Raw genomic sequence first — 14,357 nt, forward strand, 5'->3', positions numbered from 1 at the left:
AGCTTCTGTGTTGTCTGGTAGTGGGGAACTGTCTCAGTGTATGTTGAAGTATCTTTATTTCATCTTCATTGTTGAAAGATGTTTGTTCCAAGGTTGTGTTTCAACCCATCCAGATACCATTCCATTGTCTTCTGGCTTCCATTGTTTCTCATGAGAGTCAGCTAACAACTGAATTGCTAATCCTGTGAAAGTAACAGCCTTCTTTTCCCTCTCCTATTATCTGTATGATTTTTCCTTGTCTTTGGTTTTCAGCACTTATACCCTGCTGTGTCTGTTGTTATTGCTGTATTCTCTTTGGTGTTCATTGTGCTTCTTTTTAAAAAAAATTTTTTTTAACGTTTATTTATTTTTGAGACAGAGAGAGACAGAGCATGAGCAGGGAAGGGGCAGAGAGAGAGGGAGGCACAGAATCTGAAACAGGCTCCAGGCTCTGAGCCATCAGTACAGAGCCCGGCATGGGCTTGAACTCACAGACTGCGAGATCGTGACCTGAGCCGAAGTTGGACGCTCAACCGACTGAGCCACCCAGGCGCCCCTCGTTGTGCTTCTTAAATATGTGTGAATTGAAGGCTTTCATACATCTAACAAATTCTCTGACGTTGCATCTTCTTCTCCATTAACCTTCTGTTCCAATGAGACTCCTAACGGAACATATGTCAGATCTTACTATTTATTATATTCTCTATAGCCTTCAGTCTATTTTGTATTTTTCCATCCTTGTATCTCTCTGGTTTTCCTTGTAGACAGAGCTCTTTTCCTCTGAACTGTCGTTCAGTTCACCGGTTCTTCTGTGCCTAATCTGCTGTTAAACCCCTCTGTTAACTACCGATTGTTAAGCGATTTTAGCTTTAGAGCTTCATTTTACTCTTCTTCTAATCTTCATGTCAGTTTTTGTAGTTTCCAGTTCAAAAATTTTCATTTATTGTCTATATTACATCTATATCATATTATCTATATCTATATTATATCTATATTATCTATAATTATCTATATTGTTTCATTTATTATCTTCTTTATCGTAAAGTCTGTTGGGCAATCTATTTGGAACCCTCACACATTGTCACTATTCTCTATTATTTTCTCCTGTCTCATCGACACTTGTTTACGTTGGCATCTCTCCTTATGTGCCAGGTGACATTTGATAGTGTGACAGACCATGCGTTTGAGAAGTTGTGCTGATTTTTTCTTAATTAAGGCCTTAGATGATATATTCTTCTGGGGATTTTTGTTTGCTTATACCAAGGACTTGGAACCATTAGCAGAATAGAACGATCTGAATAAATGCTAAGGATTGAGATTTGGCGGGGGCGGGGGTCATCCAGTTGACTTAAAATTTGGAGGCAGCTATTCAAGTTCTGATCTATTTCTGGTTCATTCTTGTTTTTAAGATTCATCTGTTTTTGATCCCAACCCAAAGAGATTGGAGGATTTGATGTGGCTTTCCGTTTGGGGGGCCCAGCTTCCAACTTCTGTCCCCCTGGCCTCACATGGTTGTCAAAAGTGCTACTCTTCTTTTTTGACACTTTTTCTGGAATTAGCAAATGCTCCTGAGGCAAAGTAGATTTACATGCTGAGCTCACCTGCTTGAAACTTCGTGTTCTCCCACATCCTGGCTTTGGAACTCTTCACTTCCTTGTTAGGTCTCCAGTACAGTCAAGTAGATAGACTCTTCAAGTCCCGGTTTTAAATTTTTCTCTCTGAGACGTTAGGTTCAGGTGACCCCACTTTCCATGATCACAAATGGAAGTTTCTTTTTCTTTTTCAAGATACTATAGAATATTCTCAAAAATTATCAAAAAGCTATGCCTCCAAAAAGGACTTAGCCTGAAAAGCCCCCAGGAGAGTTTTGGTAAACATGTCAAGAGCAACATATTATAGTGCCATATTCACTGCTCCCAAGCATGGGAAAAGGAGGGAAACTTCCAGCTTCTTTTTGTGACTGTATCGCTGATTATAAAACTTGACAGAGGGTACATGCACACACACACACACACACACACACACACACACACACACACAGTTCCAGGATCTTCAGTAATAGATACCATCTCCTGGAAAGTCAGTCTTCTTACTGGTTTTAGGGCACAATTCGTTTGAAGTTGACATTTCCTATTCTCCAATTTAAAAGTGAAAATTAAGTGACGTGATATAAGGCATTTCTTTGAGGAGGTAAGCTGGGTTCTGTTTTGTGGTTGGATAAAAGGATCATCAAGAGTCAAGCAAAGCCTCCGTCAGTACGAGGACAGAGGGTGTGTACGTGGGTACCAGCCTTGAGTTAGGTCTATTTCCAATTGACCCACCTCTTAGGACTTCATAGCTGTAAAATGGAAAAATGAATGGTGGTGAGATAGTCGAGGATTCAGTGAAACGACATTTGTCAAGAGCCCGCGCTACACAAATACTTGGTTTTCGTCTTCCTGGCCATTTGTCTGGATTGTAAGATGAAAGACAGTTTCCAGGTTTTCTGAGGGACCGAGTCTGTGGAAACTTGGAGGTGGGTATGTGCGGAGCGAGTATGGGGGTGGCTTTCAAGGGCGCTGGGCCAAGGCCGGTGCGGACCCGTGACGGGATGGTAAGCACCAATGGCAGTGTCTCTGTCGAGAGAAGATTTTATGGAACGGGGAGGGCTACTCATCGCTTAATAAGAAAGGGACTCTTTGACTGACCCTTATTTATATTTCAGGCTTATAGGAGAAAAGACTGGAAATGTTGGAAGAGGAATAAATATTGCCATTGTCAACTGTGAGTTATTAAATGTTTTCTTTCAAACTTCTCTAAAAGCTCCCATGATTGGGTTTTCAAAGATACCTTGGGGTTTTTTATGATTTTGGCACACGATCTAGTCTAGGCTTACATCTGAATGCGTTTTTAAATTATTGGGTTATTTTTATAATGCCTCACTGTCCAGATTATTTGTGGTTTCTACAAAAAAAAATGGGGTGGGGGGCTCCTAGCTGGGTCAGTCAGAGGAGTGTGCAACTCTTGACCTCAGGGTCGTGAGTTCGAGCTCCATGTTGGGTGTAGAGTTTGCTAAAAATAAATAAACTTTTTTAAAAAGTCAAATATAAATAGGCTTTTAAAAGCCCCCCAAAAAATAAAAAGGGCCCCCAGAAGGCAGGGTTAAAACCAGCTAAGCATGCTATGGGGGCACAGACCGGTCTGGCATTGCTCTTGGATTCCTACGAGCCCTGCAGAGGGTGGCACCAGCAGCCAGTCCCCACCTCTGTGAGAAAATGCCACTTGGGCCTCAGGGGAAGCCAAGCCTGGCATCCTCGTAGACCTGGGAAAGACATCCTGTCACGATTGCCACTGGGGGGCCCATGACCGTGAGAACTGTTGCAGGCTTGGGGAATGGGTTTTTCAACGTTTATTTATTTTTGGGACAGAGAGAGACAGAGCATGAACGGGGGAGGGGCAGAGAGAGAGGGAGACACAGAATCGGAAACAGGCTCCAGGCTCCGAGCCATCAGCCCAGAGCCTGACGCGGGGCTCGAACTCACGGACCGCGAGATCGTGACCTGGCTGAAGTCGGACGCTTAACCGACTGCGCCACCCAGGCGCCCCGGGGAATGGGTTTTGTGTGTGTCCTGTGCCTGACAGCAAGCTGAGCACGCGGTCCCCTGATCGCGGGGCTGTGGGAACCAGAGAAAATATGCCCGCTCTGGGAATCCGGCTGGGAAATTAAAATATGAAGCGGAGAGGGCTGAGGTGGGCACCCCAGTGTTTCTGTGAGAGAGGTGGGTGTGGCAGGAAAGGGTAGGGTCCACCTAACTGAAAGCAGACAGGAGGAAAGTTCTAGAACAGCTGTTCAGCCATGACCTGACCTGCCCACAGCAGCCACGCTTCCTGGAAAGACGAATGCGTCGTTTTGAGCACCGTGGTGCCACAAATGCATCCTGGGGTCCAGTGAACTTTCTTTTAAAAACTATTTCTTTTTATTTTTAGATATGACTGGGAAAGTGACGGCAACACAGTATTTTGATATGTTTGAAGGAGGTAAGAAAACTCTTCCTATGAAAATTAAAATGAATTCTAAACATTAAGATTAAAAAGAAAACACAGATAAAAATGTCAAACATTCTTATTTTGTCTACTGAAAATGTTCCAGAAGCTCATATGAATATTCTAGAACACTCTTACACAAGCCCTCCTCATCTCTAACTGGATTCATATGGTGAAGTTTGAAGGTGTTGTCTAGAAAATGTCTTCTCTGATCACGCTTGTCCTGGATCTTTTCTTCTGTTCCTTCATCAGATAATGGGAAAGAGAAAACATTTTTTTAAAATCAGATATGTGTAAAATAATGTGATAAGCCTCCATCCCTGAACAGCATCATTATCCCTATCCTGTTCGTGATGTCCCGCTGGGCTAGGCACACGCATCCCTGGGATGCACTGGACTTGACCGCAGTGGTCAGTCAGGATATAGCAGTCCCTTATATTTTTATTGAACAGTGAGGCTTATTAAAAACAAGTCTTTATAAGGACAACAGAGAAATTAAGAGATGGCTGGATGCGCCTGTTGGGCACTATGCATTTTTACTCTGTAAGTAACAGAAGCGTCACTGTAAATGACAAGCCCCCGTGGTAAAACCACGGGGGCTTGAGATTAGCCCTTCCTGTTCTTCCCGCAAGACCTACCGTGCTCGGTCTGGTCAGCACGTCTGATTTCTCACCCCCATTCTGCATATGAGTGTCCTGGGGCCACTCTGCTGTCAGATGGTTCCTCTCGGGTCAGGGCTTCATTAGTCATTGCAGAGAATAGGCCACATGTGCTGCGGTCTCAAGGTCGAGTCATAGAATCTTAAGGAGCCGCCCGTGCCCCTCACCTCTGCTGGTTGCTCCGTGGAGCCCAGCAGCCGCTCACTCGTGGACCAGGAGTACCATTCACGTGGTCGTGGGAGGAGCTCCAGGAACTGGAAGATTCCGGGCAAACACAGCAGCTAAGAGCAGAGGAGGCTCAGCGTCCGGGGCCAGTGGACCGGGAAGACCCTAAAACTGATTGATTTGCCTTGACCCAACAGATAACTCCGGACAGATGATAAACTTTATTCAGAGCGCACCGTCAAAGTCGTTGCTTTTCATGGTGACCCACGATGATGGAGCCAGCAGGTGAGCGTGTACAGATTTGTCGCAGCGGCAGGGGGGAAGCCAGCTGGCAGAGAGCGCCAGGCCAGCAACAGGGCCCCTCAAGAGCATCCTGTAGGAAAGAACACAAATCCAAAGGGCAGGATGCTTTCTTAAGGAGAAAGAATGGGAACCTCTGACAAAGCAGCCTGTGTTCCTAAAAAACCCATGAGTAGCCAGGGGTAAGTCAGTACTAGAAGCTAAAGAATCTTTCCAGGTAGCAAGACGGAGCCACCACTGACCACAACTAGCGCAGGAAAGCTAACACTTGGCCCAAAAAAGCTTAAACCCAGGGCTGGACTCACAGAAATAGGAAAGGGAGTTGAGAAAATTCTCTGTAGGAGCACCAATAGAATGAAAAAGACACGCCCACACGCGCACAGTACTTTCCGTAGGGAGAGGTCCATCTGGCTCCGCGTTTCTCGCAATTCTGGGTAAACGCGTGCACCTTCGCTGCCAGACTTCCAAGGACCTCCAAGTGCTTCTGTGCGCTGCGTTTCCAAGGTGGATCCCGAACCCAGCATTCCCAGCTTTATGTGACCCCAGCCCTTATTTTTAATAGAGGATCTTACCAGACTGAAGTTATCTGGTGCACACTTGGAAAAATTCCGACTTCGCTCCCTCGGGGGAAACTCGGAGCTCATTGTTTTGTTTTTGTTTTTTTCCTTTCCTTGCTGCCTTCCTTCCTCTGCTTACTCGAAATCGCACGCTTTTACGATGGTTGGCCTTGTTTTCCATTTTTTGTTTTCTTTTTTGATACTGACCTTTGTGAAAATGAAAGGGACCATTCTGACCTTTGCTGGCATCTTTCAGCAACTTCTGTCTGCTTATTTTGTGGTCAGGAAACAGGAGGGACAGCAGAGCCCAATGGTTATGTTGGCTGGATGCGAGGACGTGACTGCACCCCAAGACACAGGGCTTTTGAGAATCGAGAGTTGAAACTGTGCGTCCCACACTGGTCTTAAGGAGTCCCTGATGTTGTCACGCATTTAGAAATCCGATATCCTCCCGCTGTTTACGCCAGGAGGAGGTAGATTGCTTTAGAAGCCCCTTTCCCAGGACAAAGAGGGGTGACCCTCTGGTGTCTCCACATGCGACCTTCACACGCCCTCCCTTCTCCCCCCAGGTTGAAGGAGGACGCCAAGAAGGTCATAGAAGGACTTGGAAGTAAACACATCAGGAACATACAGTTCAGGTCGAGCTGGGTGTTTCTCACAGCCAAAGGCCTTCAACTTCCCGAAGAAATTCAGAGAGAAAGTGTAAGTGTTTTTCAAAGGTCCTTTCCCACAAACGGTCCGTAGAGCGCGCTCTGAGATTTGAAAGGCTGTGGGTTGGTTACGGCCGCCTACCTCCGAGACATTCCTGCGCCAGGCCGGCCGCGTGGGCTCGTGGCCTGGGACTCTGCATTCCCAAGTCCGGGAAGAATCACGGGGAGGTGTTCGAGATGCCCTTCTAGGTGAAAGAGCCCATCGCACAGTGTGGGTAACCCTTTTCACATTACACCGTGAAAAGGCGCTCAAGTTCACACTGCCCAAGCCTGTTTAAAAGCCGAGGACGCTTGAGACTCCGCAGTCCGGGACAAGCCTCTCTGTCCTTCCCCTTGGCCGTGAGGCCCATAGCCGTGCCGGTTTGGGGACTCACCCAGCCTGTGCACGTGATGCGCTTAAAGCAGCCAGACACACGCTGGATGAATGCAGCCTTCATTGGTGTTGTTGCCAGAAGTCCACGCGTCATCGAGTCCCCCCCATCGTGTCCTCTTTGTGGAGGGAGAGCAAAGACCGAGAGAATAAGGTTTCTAACACAGGAAGTCGGTTGCCTGTGAAACTTCCAACGGAGCGTCGGCACCTGTCCTGGGGGTCACAAGCGGGCACCCCTGGGAACCGTCACACAGCCCCTTGCAGAGTCGCCGCTCGCTGGGACACATGACAGCTTCTGGACAGGAGGGGTTAGCGGCATCGGAGTGAGGGCCCCAGCTGCTCCTGCGCAGGAGAGGCGCCTCCTTTCGAGGAGCCAGAGACTCGCAAGGAGGCAGTGGGCGTCTGGAGGCCGTCCTAAGAGGCTGCTTCCGACTTTAGGCCAGGTGCCCTCCTGGCGTCCTCTGGTGTGGTGACGGGTCTGGGAAGGGAGACGCACAGAAACAGACAGCAGGGGGGTCTCTCCTGTGTTCGCAGGACCACCCTGGCTGGAGATGGGGGCTGGGAGAGGTGGGGCTTCAGTGTGGCCGCACAACCAGGTAACTCGCGACCAGCTCCCAAGGGAAGGCCCTCGGCTTCTCTGATGCCCTCCGCCGTAGCACTCTGGAGGCTGGGCAGCCGGGGTTATTTTAGCACGCCTCTAAAAAAGCACGTTTCCCCTTGTAACTCTCAGGTTCTTTTACCGACAGGAAGCCAGCCTTGCAGAACACGTTAGGAGTGTTTACCCGGCGCCCTAGCGTAGACTTCTTGTTACTAATGGCTGGGTCCGGACACCCAGTGCCCAGCAGGGACCTCAGCGACCTGTCCTAATGAGAAGGGCGTTCCCTGGGCTCCGCGTGGTAGCGCTTGTCTGGGCCAGGGCCGCCTGGACCCACTCTGCTCCGCGAGGTGAGCTGAGCCAGGGGCCAGGCGCAGCCACATAAGGGTCCCTGGGGATTGAGTGGGAACGATGAGCAGAGAGCAACTTCCCGGAGCTTCCCCTGCCCTGCCACGTCACACTCATCCACCCCCAACCTGCCGTCCCTAAAACACTGATGCCCAGGCCGTATGCAGGCCAGCCAGACTAGAGTCTCAGGGTGGGAGCTGGCTGGTGATTCTGATGCACAGGAAGGGTTGGACCCGTTGCCCTGATTTGCACGGCGGGTTGGAGGCCCTTGCCCCAGCTCTCTTACCCTGTGTCCTCCCCACCTGCCCGCCCCCCACCCCCTCCACCAGCTCCCTCAGCCTCTCTGGGTGCCTGGCTCCACCCCCACGCCACCTGCCCCAGGTCAGGGACTCCAGCCAGAGCCCAAGCCTGGCCGCCTAGGGGCGCACTGCCCTTACCACCCCACCCTCTGGTGCCTGAGTGGGTCCTCAGTACCAGAAAAGCCAGGCGTGAGGCTTGAATCCCTTCTAACTCAACGTTAACATCTCAACAAACAGGTTCCCTACTAATGTTCAGCTAAGACACTTAAAATAAAACCTCATTTGAATTGCAAAGTAGCAGTGGCCCTTGCTCTCCAGGCTTCTCTTCGAGAAAAAGTTTCTGGAAGAGGAGGAATCAAGGAAAGAGTGGGTTTCCAAACGCGGTCCTGAGTTCAGAGAACCCATGTGTTTTGAAACGGTGGGGGGGGGCGGGCAGGGGGGTGGGAGGGGGGGCTCGAAGGGAATTTTGGGAAAACGCGTGTCTTCCCTGCATGGGAGGGTTGAAGATTTTTGCTGCAGTGGCTACAAGAGTATCCTGATGAGACCTGAACCCGTGAGCGGGTTTTGCGAGGGCTGTTAGAGCCGCGGCTTGGGGACACACAAGGGGGTTTGCTCAGATGCCAGCGAGGCCCGAGCTGGGGGCCTCGTCTCACCCAGAGCTCGAGTCGGGTACTGTCGGGGGATTCACATGTCTTCCTGATTTGGATATGCGGACTTGCTGCGTGGACTTCCCCGAGGGTGACGTCTGGCTGTGTGGGATGGGCCTCCGGAGCCCTGGGTGGCCCCCAGCCACTGTCGCATCCAGCCCCCTGCTGGTTCCAGGGCATAGCCCGCGGGTCATTCTCGCGTTTGGAAGCCTCCACCAGCCCTCTACACACCAAACTGAATCTTAAAACGTAAGACGCTTGCTTTCTTCCGAGCTACCCAGGGAGGGATCTGTCCGTCATCGTTCCGTATCCCTGTGGTATCTTAAGGGGAGACTCGCGGTGTCCGAGACCTTGACGTCCTGCAGGCAGAGGAGGAGGATGTCCTTGAATTCCTTGCAGCAGGAACCCACCTAGGCGGCACCAACCTTGACTTCCAGGCGGAACAGCACCTCCACAGAAGGAGGAGTGGTGGTGTCTACGTCATGAACCTGAGGAGAACCAGGAGAAGCTTCTGCCGGCAGCTCGTGCCATTGTGGCCGTTGAAAACCCGGCTGATGTCAGCGTCCCTCTCACCCATGAATCCCTGGCCAGTGAGCTGGGCTGCAGCTGGCCGCTTCGCTCCTGGAACCCTCCGGAAGCAGATCCAGGCGGTTGCAGACCCCAGGGCTGACCACCAGCCTCCCAGGGAGGCATCTCATGTTAACCTGCTTCCCGTCGCTCTGTGCAGCCCCAAATCTCCTCTGCGCTGTGTGGACCGGTCACCATCCCATGCAACACCAAGGGAGCTCACTCGGGGGGACGCCGGCCTGGAAGGTTCTGCACGTGGGTGGCTGTGGGAACTTGTGCCTGATTTCCGCTTCTACGGAGGCCTGAAGACATTGTAAGGGAAGAGCAGGCCGCTGTTGGAGAGGCTGTGACCAAAGAGGAATTTCAGGGTGAACGGGCTGCTCCGGCTCCTGAGGTCACGCTGGCCTGAGGCGGGCAGGTGCCGTCTCTGCCTGTTTGGCACTTTACCACTGGAGACTGAGCAGTCAGCCTGTCGCTGAGGACTGGTCCACAGCTTCCCCTGCTCGGGCCACTGAATGGCTAGGAATGACCCCTGATTCTATACTTTATTTTATTTTTTTTTTATTAAAAAAATTTTTTTAATGTGTATTGATTTTTGAGAGACAGAGAGAGATAGAGCATGAGTAGGGGAGGGGCAGAGAGGGAGGGAGACACAGAATCCGAAGCAGGCCCCAGGCTCCGAGGTGTCAGCACAGAGCCCGACGCGAGGCTCGAACTCACAAGCTGTGAGATCATGACCTGAGCCGAAGTCGGACGCTTAACCGACGGAGCCACCTGGGTGCCCCTGATTCTACACTTTCAATGTGAATTTTATCTTAGTAAATCTGTTCTATAAAAAAAGGAATGTAAAACCGGAATGAAACTCATGGAAAGTTATGGAAACTACAGTTCCATAACGATGCGTGTGATCCCTCCTGTGGTTTAGATTAAGGCGTTCCGTTATCTGTGAAAGGATCAAAGACGTGAAAAACTAAAGCCCAGTCAGGATGAGCACACATTTGCTGAGCAAGGGACTGTACAGTTTCCCTGAAAAGCATACAGTCCTACTCCCAGAGAATTGGAAAGTAGGTGTTCGAGCTATGCGGCCCAATAAGGCAGCTCCTGGCCACATTTGCATTTACATTTAAATTTATTTAAATTAAATAGAGTTTAGGGGTGCCTGGGTGGCTCAGCGTGTTAAGCATTGGACTCTTGATTTCTCGCGGTTCATGAGGTCGAGCCCCACACCAGGCTCTGCACTGATGGCCCAGAGCCTGCTTGGGATCCTCTCTCTCTCCTTGTGTCTCTCTGCCCCTCCCCCACTCGCACACACGTGTGCACACTCTCTCTTTCTCTCCCCAAATAAATAAACATTTTTGAAAAAGTGAAAAAAAAAAATGAGTTCCTTAGTCATAGTAGCCACATTTTCAGTACTCACTAACCCAAATGTGACTCTACGGGATAGCATAGACTCCTGGATAGATATCTACATCATTGAAGAAAGTTCTAGAGCTGCATTAACACCTAGTTCCAATATTATTAAACAAACTTTTTTTAATGTCTATTTATTTTTGAGAGAGGCAGGGAGCGCGAGCAGGGGAGGAACAGAGAGAAAGGGAGACACAGAATCCGAAGCAGGCTCAAACTCACAGACCGCGAGATCATGACCTGAGCCAAAGTTGGACGCTTAACCAACTGAGCCACCCAGGCGCCCCCCCTGGCTCCAATATTATTATTTTTTCTCCATTATTATTAAGAAATATGTTGAGAAAAAAAAAAATCAAGTACCCAGAGTAGTTTGGAGCGAATCCCATTTTAGGAAGTGATTCTGTTTTTATGACTTTGCTCATCGCTGACACATTAAATATTTGTTAATTAGATTGGTGGATACAGAAAATTCTTTTTCTTTTTTTACACAGATCAACCACTCTGACAGTGCAAGGAACAGATACTCTGGCTGGCCTGCAGAGGTACAGATAGAAGGCTGCATACCGAAAAAAACAAGCTAACATTGCGCGACCTTAATAAATAGGTTATGTATAGACCAACACCGTGTGGAATGACCCGAGCATCTTAACCAACGGTCAATATCTGATGAGTATTTGGAGTCTGTCTTCAACCGAGCAGTATTTGCTAGCTGGATACAACCTTGGCACACGGTGTTTTTACGCCGGGATTTATCTAGTGAGGGCACTAATGAGCAGGAAGGCTGACATGGGTAGGAATTGTGAGGGGAGGGAGGGTCTGGCCTGGCAAGGAGCTTCTGGGGGAAGCGAGCTTCACGTAGACAGCCCTGCATAGACAAAACCTTTATTGTGTTAGCACCAGGCACACCCTCGTTTTGGACCTGGCTCTCCCAGGAGACTGCGCACAGAGGGCTTACCAGAGCTCCCTTGGTCCACTCCAGCTAAGCCCTTAAACTCTTCCTGGGGGTCCGTGAACTTACTCATTCGCCCCAGCAATCTGGCCGCACCTGCCTTCTGGCACCAGCATCATGGAAGTGAGGGAGACCCAGTCTCTCCCGTGAACGTGGGGGTGTCTCTCTGGGGTGCGGGGATGGGAGGGAGGAGCCCGGGCAGGGTGAGCAGGGTCTGCTGTCAGGAGGACAACTGTATACCCCCCACTTACCGGAGGACGTATCATGCGATATGGGGCTTGGGGGTAAGGAAGTCACGCGCAAAATTCACACGTTGAAATCCTAACCCCTGGTGCCTCTGAACGTGACCCTTTTTGGAAATCGGGTCATTGCAGATGCAGTGGGTTGGATGGAGTGGGGTGGGCCGTGAGCCAGCGTGACTGTGTCCCTGTGGAAAGGGGGAATGTGGACGCGGACGCGCACACAGGGAGAGTGCCCTGTAAGGATGGAGGCAGAGATCTGGGTGATGCCTCCACGAGCCAAGGAACCCCGAAGACACCAGCAAACCCCTAGAAGCCTGGGGCGAGGCCTGGAGCAGACACTCCCCGGGAGCCCGTGGAGGGCACGGGGCCAGGGCAACCCCTCGGACTTCTGGCCTCCAGACTGAGAGTCAGCGTCTGCTGTTTAAGTCACCCAGGCTGTATGCTGCCCAAGGGACACGGATACAGTTGCCTTGTGGTTCTAAACTCTCGTGCCCATAGACCTTTCTGTACTAAAGACGGGGAGGGAGCATATTTTATTCTGACTGGGATCATTACATTTGCATAGCACCGTGAACTTGATGAGGCCTCGGGGCCTCCTGGCCTAGCACATCCCACAGTCCTGCCCCGGGATGCGAGGCTCCCGTGACACCCCCACCCTGACACAGCACTGGGGCCCCTCGGTCTCTTCGGGCACCTGCGGTGGCCTTCACTGGTGCGTCCCCACCAGGGGCACAGGACTCTGAACCGCCCCTGTCCTGTCTCCTGCTTACAAGGGCACTGAGTGTGGACGTGGTCGTGGCCCGCCGGGCGCCAGCGCTGGGGAGGTCCCCATGTCCCTTCTCACCGTGCCACCTGCTGACGCTCACTGGCCAAGCTGACTGCCGGCCAAACACAAAGCTTCCTGAAAATGTCCTCCTCATCAGGTTTATGTTTTCTACCTGAGCTTCCACTGTATTCCGTTAAATAACATGGCCGGTGCGATGGCTCCACATTAGCGCGTGTGACACTTTAGGCCTGGGGTACTGCTGCGGGCTAGGCCCCGCCACAGGGTTTTCTTTCAGCAGGTCTCGTGGAACTTTCCTGAAAGCATCTGTTCCCTGTCTGCACGGGGCGGCTCACGGCCCAGGAACAGTGTCAGCCGTGGGACGGCTGTGCTGACGGTGTCTCCTGCCCCGCGCTGGGGAGTGCTTCCTCCCCGCAGAGCCCAGTGTCCTCACCAGCCACCCCCCGGAAGCCCCTTTGGCCCCCTCTGCAGGAGGAGTCAGGGGCTCTGGACCAGAGGTAGCTGGAGACAGTGAGGTGGTCACTGAGGGGGTGGCAGAGTGGGGGCCGCGGGCAGGCCTCGGGGTGGGGGTGGGGTGGCCGGGCGGGGCTCAGAGGACCTGTCAACGTCAAAGCCACAGAACGCCCACCACCGAGAGCGAGCTTGATGCAAACCGTGGACTCCAGGTGGCGCTGTGTGGGGGCGGGTTCCTCCACCGGGACCACGGCCCCACTCTGGTGGGGATGTCCACAGTGGGGGCGCCGGGAGGTGGGCGAAAACTGCGCCTTCCTGTCCCTTTTGCTTTGAGCCTGTAACTGCTTTAAAAATAGTCTATTAAAAAAAAAAAAAAGAAAAGAAAAACGTGCCAGCCAGCCAGAGATGGGCATGCCGGGCGGGGTAGGTCGAAGCGCCCCTCTCCGGGGCAGAGCAGGGGTGAACCCTCCCCGGAGGAGTGCAGACCCTGCCCTTCCCTATGGCAGGTTCAAGCACAGCAGCAGGGGAGTCTGGAAGCAGCTGCCCCTTCCAGAGAGGCTACCAGGGCCTCAAGCCTCTGCCCCCCTACCCCCACCAACCTCAGCATCTCCATTTTCAAGATGCCTTGGACTTTGGGGTGCCTGGGTGCTCAGTCAGTTAGGCATCTGACTTCCGCTCAGGTCACGATCTCGTGGTCCGTGAGTTCAAACCCCGTGTCGGGCTCTGTGCTGACGGCTCAGAGCCTGGAGCCTGCTTCCGATTCTGTGTCTCCCTCTCTCTGCCCCTCCCCCAGTCGTGCTCTCTGTCTCTCAAAAGTAAACATAAAAAAATTTTTTTAAAAAAGATGCGTCTGATCCGAACACCACAAAACTGAGAAGGGAGCTTACTCCTGAACAAGCCTTTCCTGGAGAAAAGGGCATCGCCAGCTGGGATGCACCAGCCCCTTAGTGGACCTTTGTCCCATCTGGCCCACACATTGCCACTGCCGGCCCGGGCCAGTCCACCACGGATGGCACCCTGCGTGAGGGCTGACAGGCTGTCCCATGTGCCCAGCCCGTTTGCTTGTGGACCCTCCACTCCTTGCGCCCGCCCACCCTGGGGTGGAGGCTCCACTGTCACCCCCCGTGAGCTGGGCACGTCCCCATCCACCGGCTGCAAGGACCCCCGCCCGGCACTTTGGACACTCAGGCGCCCCTGCATCTTCCTGGAGAGGCCACTGGGATTAGGAGCCGGCAGGAGGGGGTGCTCTTTGGACGCCGACGGGGGTTCCCCGCTGCCCCTGCAGAAGCTGGAGTCGCTCTGT

At 51.8% G+C, this 14,357-nt stretch overlaps 1 protein-coding gene across 2 annotated transcripts in view; it reads left to right on the forward strand.

Annotated features, from left to right (window-relative positions):
* FAM3B (FAM3 metabolism regulating signaling molecule B) overlaps positions 1-11,246 on the forward strand; it is a 42,461-nt gene extending 31,215 nt beyond the window's left edge. For both annotated transcript variants that reach the window (XM_086720258.1, XM_086720257.1), the window contains 5 exons: positions 2,684-2,742; positions 3,946-3,996; positions 5,024-5,111; positions 6,253-6,385; positions 11,118-11,246. In XM_086720258.1, coding sequence (XP_086576384.1) covers positions 2,684-2,742; positions 3,946-3,996; positions 5,024-5,111; positions 6,253-6,385; positions 11,118-11,207 — 421 coding nt within the window. In that variant the 3' untranslated portion in view covers positions 11,208-11,246. The remainder of the gene's footprint in view (positions 1-2,683; positions 2,743-3,945; positions 3,997-5,023; positions 5,112-6,252; positions 6,386-11,117) is intronic.
* The last annotated feature ends 3,111 nt before the right edge of the window (positions 11,247-14,357 follow it).

This window comes from Puma concolor, chromosome C2 (genome assembly GCF_028749965.1).
Source record: "Puma concolor isolate L17-30 chromosome C2, mPumCon1.1.hap2, whole genome shotgun sequence".
NCBI classification, from domain to species: domain Eukaryota; kingdom Metazoa; phylum Chordata; class Mammalia; order Carnivora; family Felidae; genus Puma; species Puma concolor.